Here is a 12,465-nt window from a genome sequence, read left to right as displayed (position 1 = left end):
AGGTGAATCACCCACTCGGTGTCCCAGGTCTAAATCAGTCCCCGATAAGAGGTGAATCACCCACTCGGTGTCCCAGGTCTAAATCAGTCCCCGATAAGAGGTGAATCACCCACCCGGTGTCCCAGGTCTAAATCAGTCCCAGATAAGAGGTGAATCACCCTCCCGGTGTCCCAGGTCTAAATCAGTCCCCGATAAGAGGGGTAGGAATGACAAAAAGCAGTGGAACTGGCTTCGAGGTCCTGATTGGAATTTGAGGGTATAGAGGTCTTAAATAGGGGTTACAGTAGTCAATCAAAAGCTCAACTGGTGTCAGTACAGACCTCCATATGCAGCGAAAGCACAATAATTTAGTAAGATTTCCATATTATTAGGCTACAAATAAACTAGAAAAAAATCTGAATGTGTTTGTAATATTTACCAAGTCCTCGAGAGATGTCTGGGAGTCCAGAATAGAGTTGAGGTACAGATCATAGTCTGTCTGGAAAGCAGAAGGGAGAAACACAGATTGAATAATAATAATAACAATAACAACAACATCAACAATAATAATAATAATAATGATATTAATAAGAATAATAACAACAACAATAATTACAATAATAATACTAATAATAACAATAATAACAACAATAATAATAACAATAATAACAACAATAATAACAACAATAAGAATAACAATAAGAATAACAACAAGAATAATAATAATAATAATAATGATACTAATAATAATATCAACAATAACAATAATAATAACAATAATATTTATTTTTAATTTGGATTGGATTTTTTGAGCACCTTTCTACCAACTGAAGCACTCAAAGCGCTTTACATGAGAGGGAAACTATTCTCTAATTCAGTCTCTCAGCCTCCCAGTCCCTATTCTCTAATTCAGGGGACTGTCAGTCTCTCAGGCTCCCAGTCCCTATTCTCTAATTCAGGGGACTGTCAGTCTCTCAGGCTCCCAGTCCCTATTCTCTAATTCAGTCTCTCAGGCTCCCAGTCCCTATTCTCTAATTCAGTCTCTCAGGCTCCCAGTCCCTATTCTCTAATTCAGTCTCTCAGGCTCCCAGTCCCTATTCTCGAATTCAGTCTCTCAGGCTCCCAGTCCCTATTCTCTAATTCAGGGGACTGTCAGTCTCTCAGGCTCCCAGTCCCTATTCTCTAATTCAGGGGACTGTCAGTCTCTCAGGATCCCAGTCCCTAGCCTCTAATTCATCCCATAATACATGCTTAACATGTGCTGCTGCTGAGTGGCGCCGTGGAGGGAGAGAGGTAAGGGAGAGGCGAAGAGGGAGAAAGGAGAGGGAGAGGTAGAGAGGGAGAGAGGTAGGGGAGAGGAGGAGAGGGAGAGGAGGTAAGGGAGAGGAGGGAGGTAAGGGAGAGGAGGAGAGAGAGAGGAGGTAAGGGAGAGGAGGGAGGTAAGGGAGAGGAGGAGAGGGAGAGGAGGTAAGGGAGAGGAGGGAGGTAAGGGAGAGGAGGCGAGGGAGAGGAGGTAAGGGAGAGGAGGAGAGGGAGAGGAGGTAAGGGAGAGGAGGGAGGTAAGTGAGAGGAGGAGAGGGAGAGAGGTAAGGGAAATGAGGAGAGTGAGAGATAAGGGAGAGGAGGGAGGTAAGGGAGAGGAGGAGAGTGAGAGGTAAGGGAGAGGAGGAGAGGGAGAGAGGTAAGGGAGAGGAGGAGAGGGAGAGAGGTAGGGAGAGGAGGAGAGGGAGAGGAGGTAAGGGAAATGAGGAGAGTGAGAGGTAAGGGAGAGGAGGGAGGTAAGGGAGAGGAGGAGAGTGAGAGGTAAGGGAGAGGAGGAGAGGGAGAGAGGTAAGGGAGAGGAGGAGAGGGAGAGAGGTAGGGAGAGGAGGAGAGGGAGAGGAGGTAAGGGAAATGAGGAGAGTGAGAGGTAAGGGAGAGGAGAGGAAATAGAAAAACCTTGATTTCCCTGAGGATGTCTCTGAATACTGGCGAGCCTTCACAGACGTTGTTGAAGACGTCACTGAACACCCCCAGGCGGTCTCTACTGGGACAGCTCTGGTCTGACAGCCTCCTCAGCTCCTGGGGAAGGAGACACACATCATATTGTACGGTAATAACTCAGTCACAGCTGTACTATTGTGAAGTGAAGTGGAAGACGGGGAGAAACGCTATCTAGTGTTATGCTGAACTCAACACCTCTCGGGGACTGAAGAATCCTGCTGAACTCAACACCTCTCGGGGACTGAAGAATACTGTTGAACTCAACACCTCTAGGGGACTGAAGAATACAGCTGAACTCAACACCTCCAGGGGACTGAAGAATCCTGCTGAACTCAACACCTCTAGGGGACTGAAGAATACTGCTGAACTCAACACCTCTAGGGGACTGAAGAATCCTGCTGAACTCAACACCTCTAGGGGACTGAAGAATACAGCTGAACTCAACACCTCTAGGGGACTGAAGAATACTGCTGAACTCAACACCTCTAGGGGACTGAAGAATACTGCTGAACTCAACACCTCCAGGGGACTGAAGAATACTGCTGAACTCAACACCTCCAGGGGACTGAAGAATCCTGCTGAACTCAACATCTCTAGGGGACTGAAGAATACTGCTGAACTCAACATCTCTTGGGGACTGAAAAATCATGCTGAACTCAACACCTCCAGGGGACTGAAGAATACTGCTGAACTCAACACCTCTAGGGGAGTGAAGAATACTGCTGAACTCAACACCTCTAGGGGAGTGAAGAATACTGCTGAACTCAACACCTCCAGGGGACTGAAGAATACTGCTGAACTCAACACCTCTAGGGGACTGAAGAATACTGCTGAACTCAACACCTCCAGGGGACTGAAGAATACTGCTGAACTCAACACCTCTAGGGGAGTGAAGAATACTGCTGAACTCAACACCTCCAGGGGACTGAAGAATACTGCTGAACTCAACACCTCTAGGGGAGTGAAGAATACTGCTGAACTCAACACCACCAGGGGACTGAAGAATACTGCTGAACTCAACACCTCTAGGGGACTGAAGAATACTGCTGAACTCAACACCACCAGGGGACTGAAGAATACTGCTGAACTCAACACCTCTAGGGGACTGAAGAATACTGCTGAACTCAACACCTCCAGGGGACTGAAGAATCCTGCTGAACTCAACATCTCTAGGGGACTGAAGAATACTGCTGAACTCAACATCTCTTGGGGACTGAAAAATCCTGCTGAACTCAACACCTCCAGGGGACTGAAGAATACTGCTGAACTCAACACCTCTAGGGGAGTGAAGAATACTGCTGAACTCAACACCTCCAGGGGACTGAAGAATACTGCTGAACTCAACACCTCCAGGGGACTGAAGAATACTGCTGAACTCAACACCTCTAGGGGAGTGAAGAATACTGCTGAACTCAACACCTCCAGGGGACTGAAGAATCCTGCTGAACTCAACACCTCTAGGGGAGTGAAGAATACTGCTGAACTCAACACCACCAGGGGACTGAAGAATACTGCTGAACTCAACACCTCTAGGGGACTGAAGAATACTGCTGAACTCAACACCACCAGGGGACTGAAGAATACTGCTGAACTCAACACCTCTAGGGGAGTGAAGAATACTGCTGAACTCAACACCACCAGGGGACTGAAGAATACTGCTGAACTCAACACCTCTAGGGGACTGAAGAATACTGCTGAACTCAACACCTCTAGGGGACTGAAGAATCCTGCTGAACTCAACACCTACAGGGGACTGAAGAATACTGCTGAACTCAACACCTCTAGGGGACTGAAGAATACTGCTGGACTCAACACCTCCAGGGGACTGAAGAATACTGCTGAACTCAACACCTCTAGGGGACTGAATACTGCTGAACTCAACACCTCTAGGGGACTGAAGAATACTGCTGGACTCAACACCTCCAGGGGACTGAAGAATACTGCTGAACTCAACACCTCTAGGGGACTGAATACTGCTGAACTCAACACCACCAGGGGACTGAAGAATACTGCTGAACTCAACACCTCTAGGGGACTGAAGAATACTGCTGAACTCAACACCTCCAGGGGACTGAAGAATCCTGCTGAACTCAACATCTCTAGGGGACTGAAGAATACTGCTGAACTCAACATCTCTTGGGGACTGAAAAATCCTGCTGAACTCAACACCTCCAGGGGACTGAAGAATACTGCTGAACTCAACACCTCTAGGGGAGTGAAGAATACTGCTGAACTCAACACCTCCAGGGGACTGAAGAATACTGCTGAACTCAACACCTCCAGGGGACTGAAGAATACTGCTGAACTCAACACCTCTAGGGGAGTGAAGAATACTGCTGAACTCAACACCTCCAGGGGACTGAAGAATACTGCTGAACTCAACACCTCTAGGGGAGTGAAGAATACTGCTGAACTCAACACCACCAGGGGACTGAAGAATACTGCTGAACTCAACACCTCTAGGGGACTGAAGAATACTGCTGAACTCAACACCACCAGGGGACTGAAGAATACTGCTGAACTCAACACCTCTAGGGGAGTGAAGAATACTGCTGAACTCAACACCACCAGGGGACTGAAGAATACTGCTGAACTCAACACCTCTAGGGGACTGAAGAATACTGCTGAACTCAACACCTCTAGGGGACTGAAGAATCCTGCTGAACTCAACACCTACAGGGGACTGAATACTGCTGAACTCAACACCTCTAGGGGACTGAAGAATACTGCTGGACTCAACACCTCCAGGGGACTGAAGAATACTGCTGAACTCAACACCTCTAGGGGACTGAATACTGCTGAACTCAACACCTCCAGGGGACTGAAGAATACTGCTGAACTCAACACCTCTAGGGGACTGAAGAATACTGCTGAACTCAGCACCTCTAGGGGACTGAATACTGCTGAACTCAACACCTCTAGGGGACTGAATACTGCTGAACTCAACACCTCTAGGGGACTGAATACTGCTGAACTCAACACCTCCAGGGGACTGAATACTGCTGAACTCAACACCTCTAGGGGACTGAAGAATCCTGCTGAACTCAACACCTCTAGGGGACTGAAGAATCCTGCTGAACTCAACACCTCTAGGGGACTGAAGAATCCTGCTGAACTCAACACCTCTAGGGGACTGAAGAATCCTGCTGAACTCAACACCTCCAGGGGACTGAAGAATCCTGCTGAACTCAACACCTCTAGGGGACTGAAGAATCCTGCTGAACTCAACACCTCTAGGGGACTGAATACTGCTGAACTCAACACCTCTAGGGGACTGAATACTGCTGAACTCAACACCTCCAGGGGACTGAATACTGCTGAACTCAACACCTCTAGGGGACTAAATACTGCTGAACTCAACACCTCTAGGGGACTGAATACTGCTGAACTCAACACCTCCAGGGGACTGAATACTGCTGAACTCAACACCTCTAGGGGACTGAAGAATCCTGCTGAACTCAACACCTCTAGGGGACTGAAGAATACTGCTGAACTCAACACCTCCAGGGGACTGAAGAATACTGCTGAACTCAACACCTCTAGGGGACTGAAGAATCCTGCTGAACTCAACACCTCTAGGGGACTGAAGAATACTGCTGGACTCAACACCTCCAGGGGACTGAAGAATACTGCTGAACTCAACACCTCTAGGGGACTGAAGAATACTGCTGGACTCAACACCTCTCGGGGACTGAAGAATCCTGCTGAACTCAACACCTCTAGGGGACTGAAGAATACTGCTGAACTCAACACCTCCAGGGGACTGAAGAATCCTGCTGAACTCAACACCTCTAGGGGACTGAATACTGCTGAACTCAACACCTCTAGGGGACTGAATACTGCTGAACTCAACACCTCCAGGGGACTGAAGAACACCTATAATTTACAGCATACTATTCTCTCTCGTAGGCCTATTATTACCTATGGAGGATATGTACCACTTGTTTCAAATAATGAAACATAGAAACATAGAAGTAACCCATAGGTTATTACGGTGTAATTAGTATGTTATGGTATTGCGTGATGTTTATACTGTACCGGGTCAAATTTGTACGGCCAAAAAGAAACGCGTTAGTCTTCCCCACCTTCTCTAGCTTCCACTCGTAGGCCTCAGCTGCCTTGTTTCCGCTGATCCAGTTCCTGTCCCTGAGGTCCTGCTTCCTCAACACCCGTCTGTCAAAGTGTCTCATCATCCTCATCTGGTCCTTCTTGGTCAGGCCCCCCAGGTGAGACTGAGTGAACCAGTACCTGTAGATGGACCAGGTGAGACTGAGTGAACCAGTACCTGTAGATGGACCAGGTGAGACTGAGTGAACCAGTACCTGTAGATGGACCAGGTGAGACTGAGTGAACCAGTACCTGTAGATGGACCAGGTGAGACTGAGTGAACCAGTACCTGTAGATGGACCAGGTGAGACTGACTGAACCAGTACCTATAGATGGACCAGGTGAGACTGACTGAACCAGTACCTGTAGATGGACCAGGTGAGACTGACTGAACCAGTACCTGTAGATGGACCAGGTGAGACTGACTGAACCAGTACCTATAGATGGACCAGGTGAGACTGACTGAACCAGTACCTTTAGATGGACCAGGTGAGACTGAGTGAACCAGTACCTATAGATGGACCAGGTGAGACTGACTGAACCAGTACCTGTAGATGGACCAGGTGAGACTGACTGAACCAGTACCTGTAGATGGGAGTGATTACAGGGATAATAGAGTGCTGAGTACCAGGCAGTTAACAAGTTTGGTAGACTACTAATGACCATCACCAGCATCAGAGCTTGGAGAAGCCTAATTACTGTGACTAAACAGTCAAGTGGAATATGTTCACCCAAACAGCCCTAGTAGTGTTTTCACTGATTACACATAAATTAAGATAGTTCCTATATGATAGAGTGTTTGCGTTATTATCAAACTGATCTTGTGTCCTTTCTGTTGTCCTGTGAACCCCGTTCATTGCTGCTCACCGCTATATTTATTATTATTGTCCTTACCTAACCTGGTTCCCCTCAACACCTCCAGGAGGTTTTGTCTGTGATACTACAGTGTTAATTATCATTATTACCGGTCCTGGTTCCCCTCAACACCTCCAGGAGGTTTTGTCTGTGATGCTATGCTGGGTTTGACCAGGAAGAGCTCAGAGGGGTCCAGAACCATCTTGAGCCTTGTTTTCCTCCTCTCTCTTTCTTCTCCTTCCTCTCCCTTCGTTCCTCTCTGTGTGCCAGTAAGGCTCTCATGCTGCCCAGGCTTCAAGACTGTAGGTTTGAGCCCCTTGGCGACAGTGAAGTCAAACATGGCTTCCGTCATCTTCTCGATGTTGGCGGCCATCTTGGTTTGTCTCTGGAGGCGTTGCGTAAAAGGACTGGGACTCAGGCCTTCCTCCTCACCCTTCTCTCTGTCCTGGACCTAGAGATAATGAATATGTTGATGTTAGGTGTTGTTGTTGTTGTTGTATGTTGTGTCATTGTAAGCAGTGGTGTAATAGTAAAACAAATTGTTGGGTAAACTCTGCTCGCCCGTGAAAAAAAGTAATGCTCTCTATCTATCTACTTTCAATGCATTTTTCTGCAAAATGGTACTGAACATAGACAGAAAGCAGTGGGGGAAAGACCTCAGACATCTCCCAGATTGGTTCCTCTGTCCTCCTCCGGTTGGGCTTGTTCTGGCTCAGGGCGTAAGGGCTCAGGTGGCCACAGCTGTATGTTTGGATGTCAGCCTTGTGAGCCATCTCTGCCCCCAGGAGAAGGCTCTGGAGAGCCCGGCGTGCGTCAGATACCCTCAGCATCCGAGGCTTGTTAGGGTCGGTAGCCCTGGTAGACATGGCTGGCTGAGAGGAGGGCGGGAAGGAACTTGGATGTGGTACTGGAAAGATGTGTGCTTTTTGTTTGGTCATTGTAGGCTAAATATTATGCCTCTGAAAGCACTAACAGCAAGTCCCTCTTTCTGCTTAAGGACTAGCATGTTAAATGTAGCAAAGTATTGCCCAGTGGGCTCCCGAGTGGCGCAGCAGTCTAAAGCACTGCATCTCAGTGAAAGAGGCATCACTACAGTCCCTGGTTTGATTCCAGGCTGTATCACATCCGGCCGTGATTGGGAGTCCCATAGGGCGGTGCAAAATTGGCGCAGCGCGGGGTGGGCCATCATCGTAAATTAGAATTTGTTCTTAACTGACTTGCCAGGTTCAATAAATATATTGTCTACTCAGAATATCTATAGCCTATAACTTGCACATATTCTATTCATTGACCTTATTGAAAGCTCTACCTAGAAACATGATTAGCATTTTGCTCTGTTAATAATTACACTGTATTTCACGGTAGATGTGCATCATGTACAGATTATTTGTCTAGAAAACACTGTAGTTTGGTAAAGTGAAATCCATGACTTTACAGACATTCTGCTGTGCGATTGGCGCAACGGACGCACGCAGGCACGCAAATAAAGTAAACTATAGCTAAACGTTTCTTGAGACGATATAAACATTCGCAGGAAATAACTACATCAACATCATATTGCCGAAACATAATCTATTGTACTCACCCGCGTCTGTCTGCCCAGAAGGGAAGAGAAAAGATTCCTGTTTTCCCCAGACGGTTGTCAGGGGATACCGCGCGTCAACACACGGTGGCGGAAGTTTATTTTATTTAACCTTTATTTTATCAGGGAGTCCCACTGAGACCAAGGTCTCTTTTACAGATGAGCCCTGAATTATGTAGATTACAAAAAAAAATACACACAACAAAATAAAAATACAAAATGCAAGCAGAAAGAAAGAAAAACACATTCATCGGTAAAAAGGTTCCTCAATCAGCGTTCTGAATTGGCCAAGAGGCACCAAAACATCACATTTCAGAAAATGTTGAAGATTTTTATACCAAGAGGTGCAATAAAAACTAAAAGCTGATTGGTTTACAGCCATGGTATATCAGACCATATACCACGGGTATGACAAAGCATTTATTTTTTACTGCTCTAATTACGTTGGTAACCAGTTGATAATAACAATAAGACTCCTCTGGGTTTTGTGGTAATAACAATAAGACTCCTCTGGGTTTTGTGGTAAATGGCCAATATACCACGGCTAAGGGCTGTATCCAGGCACTCTGAGTTGCGTCGCGCGTAATAACAGCCCTTAGCCGTGGTATATTGGCCACATACCACACCACCTCTGGTCTTATTGCTTAAGTAACCCACGCGCGCCATTTCAACAAAGAAGCCAACACCTTCACACTTTTAGGTTTACAGAACTATTGTGTTTGGCAGATGATAAACCATTTTATCACGAAGAAGAAGTCAAAGAACTGAAATGGAGCGTTTCTGTATTCCTCGCTGGCAACATTAAAATATTCCCAGACATAAAATGAGCATCACCCTGATAAGCAAATCTGAAATGATAGATAGATATTATTATTATTATATATTATGGATCCGACGGAGAGTGAGTGAACCCCCTCTACCACCAGTCCTATTAGTCAACATGCAATCATTGGATAACAAAATGGATGAGCTCCGATCAACACTATCCTACGGGACATTAAAAACTGGAATATCTTATGTTTCACCGAGTCGTGGCTGAACGACAACATGGATAACATACAGCTGGCTGGGTTTTCGGTCCATCGGCAAGACAGAACAGCTGCCTTCCGTAAGACGAGGGGTGGAGGTCTGTGTCTATTTGTCAATAAAAGCTGGTGCACCAAATCTAAAATTAAGGAAGTCTCAAAGTTTTGCTCGCCTGAGGTAGAGTATCTCATGATAAGCTGTAGACCACACTATTCACCAAGAGAGTTTTCATCTATATTTTTCGTAGCTGTCTATTTATCACCACAAACCGATACTGGCTCTAAGACGACACTCAACGAGCTGTATGAGGCTAGAAGCAAGAAAATGCTCATCCAGAGGCGGTGCTCCTAGTGGCCGGGGACTTTAATGCAGGGAAACTTAAATCCGTTTTACCTCATTTCGACCAGCATGTTACATGTACAATTATAGGGGGAAAAAACTCTAGACCACCTTTACTCAACACACAGAGACTCATACAAAGCTCTCTCTCGCCCTCCATTTGGCAAATCTGACCATAACTCTATCCTCCTGATTCCTGCTTACAAGCTAAATCTAAAGCAGGAAGTACCAGTGACTCGCTCAATAAGGAAGTGGTCAGATGACGAAGATGCTAAGCTACAGGACTGTTTTGCTAGCACAGACTGGAATATGTTTCAGGATTCTTCCAATGGCACTGAGGAGTACACCACATCAGTCATTGGCTTCCTCAATAAGTGCATCGATGATGTCGTCCCCACAGTGACCGTACGTGTATACCCAAACCAGAAGCCATGGATTACAGGCAACATCCGCACTGAGCTAAAGGGTAGAGCTGCTGCATTCAAGGAGCGGGTCTCTAACACGGACACTTATAAGACATCCCGCTATGCCATTTTCAAACTGTCACTGATCGAGTCTGTAATACCTACATGTTTCAAGCAGACCACCATAGTCCCTGTGCCCAAGAACACCAAGGTAACCTGCCTAAATGACTACCAACTGCACTCCACACTGCCCTTTCCCACCTGGATAAAAGGAGGTGTGAGAATGTGAGAACGCTATTCATTGACTACAGCTCAGCGTTCAACACCATAGTGTCCTCAAAGCTCATCACTAAGCTAAGGACTTTGCGACTCAACACCTACCTCTGCAACTGGATCCTGAACTTCCTGATGGGCCGCCCCCAGGTGGTAAGGGCGGGTAACAACACATCTGCTACGCTGATCCTCAATACGGGGACCCCTCACTGGTGCGTGCTCAGTCCCCTCCTGTACTCCTAGTTCACCCATGAATGCATGGCCAAGCACAACTCCAACACCATCATTAAGTTTTCAGATGACACAACAGTGGTCGGCCTGATCACCGACAACAATGAGACCTGGCAGTGTGGTGCCAGGATAACAACCTCTCCGTCAACATGATCAAGACAAAGGAGATGATTGTGGACTACAGGAAATGGAGGACCAAGCACGCTCCCATTCTCATCAACAGGGCTACAGTAAAGCAGGTTGAGAGCTTCAAATTCCTTGGTGTCCACATCAACAACAAACTAACATGGTCCAAACACACCAAGACAGTCGTGAAGAGGGCACGACAATGCCTATTCTCCCTCAGAAGACTGAAAAGATTTGGGTCCTCAGATCCTCAAAATGTTCTACAGCTGCACCATCGAGACCATCCTGACTGGTTGCATCACTGCCTGGTATGGCAACTGCTCTGCCTCCGACCGCAAGGCACTACAGAGGTTAGTGCGTACGGCCCAGTACATCACTGGGGCCAAGCTTCCTGCAACCAGGACCTCTATTCCAGGCGGTGTATATCAACTTCCGGCGCCAACAGAGATGGCCGCCTCGCACAGCGTTCCTAGGAAACTATGCAGTATTTAGTTTTTTTTATGTGTTATTTGTTACATTGTTACCCCAGGAAATCTGGAAATCTTAGGTTTTATTACATACAGTCGGGAGGAATGATTGGATATAAGAGCAACGTCAACTCACCAACATTACGACCAGGAATACGACTTTCCCGAAGCGGATCCTCTGTTTGGCCCACCACCCAGGACAATGGATCAGATCCCAGCCGGTGACCCAAAAACAACGGCGCCGTAGAAGGGGCAGACGGAGCGGTCTTCTGGTCAGGCTCCATAGACGGGCACATCGCGCACCGCTCCTGAGTATACTACTTGCCAATGTCCAGTCTCTTGACGACAATGTCAACGAAATCCGAGTAAGGGTTGCCTTCCAGAGAGACATCAGAGACTAACGTTCTTTGTTTCACAGAAACATGCTCACTCGAGACACGCTATCGGAGTCGGTACAGTCACCTGGTGTCTTCACGTGCCAACAGAAACAAGCATCTCTCTGGTAAGAAGAAGGGCGGGGGTGTATGCCTTATGATTAACGAGACGTGGTGTGATCCTAACAACATACAGGAACTCAAGTCCTTTAGTTCACCTGACTTAGAATTCCTCACAATCAAATGCCGACCGAATTATCGACCAAGAGAATTCACTTCGATCACAGTCGTGATCACAGTCGTGTATATTCCCCCCCCAAGCAGACACATTGACAGCCCTGAAAGAACTTCATTCAACTCTATGTAAACTGGAATCCACATATCCTGAGGCTGCATTTATTGTGGCTGGGGATTTTAACAAGGATAATCTGAAAACAAGGATTCCTAAATTCTATCAGCACATCGATTGTGCAACCCGTGCTGGCAAAAACCTAGATCATTGTTATTCTAACTTCTGCAACGCATATACGGCCCTCCCCTGCCCTCCTTTTGGAAAAGCTGACCACGACTCCATTTTGTTGCTCCCAGCCAAGATTGCTTTGATCATGTGGACTGGGATATGTTCCGAATAGCTGCGGACAACAACATTGATGAATACGCTGATTCGGTGAGCGAGGTTATTAGCAAGTGCATTGGTGATGTTGTACCCACGGAGTCTA

The 12,465-nt window shown here is 46.8% G+C and overlaps 1 protein-coding gene and 1 long non-coding RNA gene across 53 annotated transcripts in view; both read right to left on the bottom strand.

Moving 5' to 3' along the window:
• The window catches only part of LOC127915190 (uncharacterized protein C6orf118-like), a 30,285-nt gene extending 21,685 nt beyond the window's left edge, over nt 1-8,600 (bottom strand). For all 50 annotated transcript variants that reach the window (XM_052494513.1, XM_052494527.1, XM_052494680.1 and 47 more), the window contains exons 1-6: nt 8,510-8,600; nt 7,581-7,796; nt 7,035-7,375; nt 6,048-6,210; nt 1,918-2,040; nt 419-478 (exon numbers count right to left, since the gene is read on the bottom strand). In XM_052494513.1, the coding sequence (XP_052350473.1) occupies nt 419-478; nt 1,918-2,040; nt 6,048-6,210; nt 7,035-7,375; nt 7,581-7,790 (897 nt within the window). In that variant the 5' untranslated portion in view covers nt 7,791-7,796; nt 8,510-8,600. The remainder of the gene's footprint in view (nt 1-418; nt 479-1,917; nt 2,041-6,047; nt 6,211-7,034; nt 7,376-7,580; nt 7,797-8,509) is intronic.
• LOC127915227 (uncharacterized) lies at nt 3,135-4,586 on the bottom strand. Of its 3 annotated transcripts, none has more exons than XR_008090627.1 (3): nt 4,528-4,586; nt 3,454-3,669; nt 3,135-3,273 (listed from the first exon to the last, which is right to left on the bottom strand). It is a non-coding gene; the product is annotated as an uncharacterized LOC127915227 (long non-coding RNA). The 3 variants fall into 3 exon arrangements; XR_008090629.1 differs by lacking the exon at nt 4,528-4,586 and adding an exon at nt 4,384-4,442; XR_008090625.1 differs by lacking the exon at nt 4,528-4,586 and adding an exon at nt 3,952-4,057.
• Nucleotides 8,601-12,465: the final 3,865 nt, after the last annotated feature.

Source organism: Oncorhynchus keta, chromosome 3 (genome assembly GCF_023373465.1).
Source record: "Oncorhynchus keta strain PuntledgeMale-10-30-2019 chromosome 3, Oket_V2, whole genome shotgun sequence".
NCBI classification, from domain to species: Eukaryota; Metazoa; Chordata; class Actinopteri; order Salmoniformes; family Salmonidae; genus Oncorhynchus; species Oncorhynchus keta.
The sequence above is the reverse complement of the archived record's forward strand: the minus strand, read 5'-3'. Positions and strand labels throughout refer to the sequence as shown.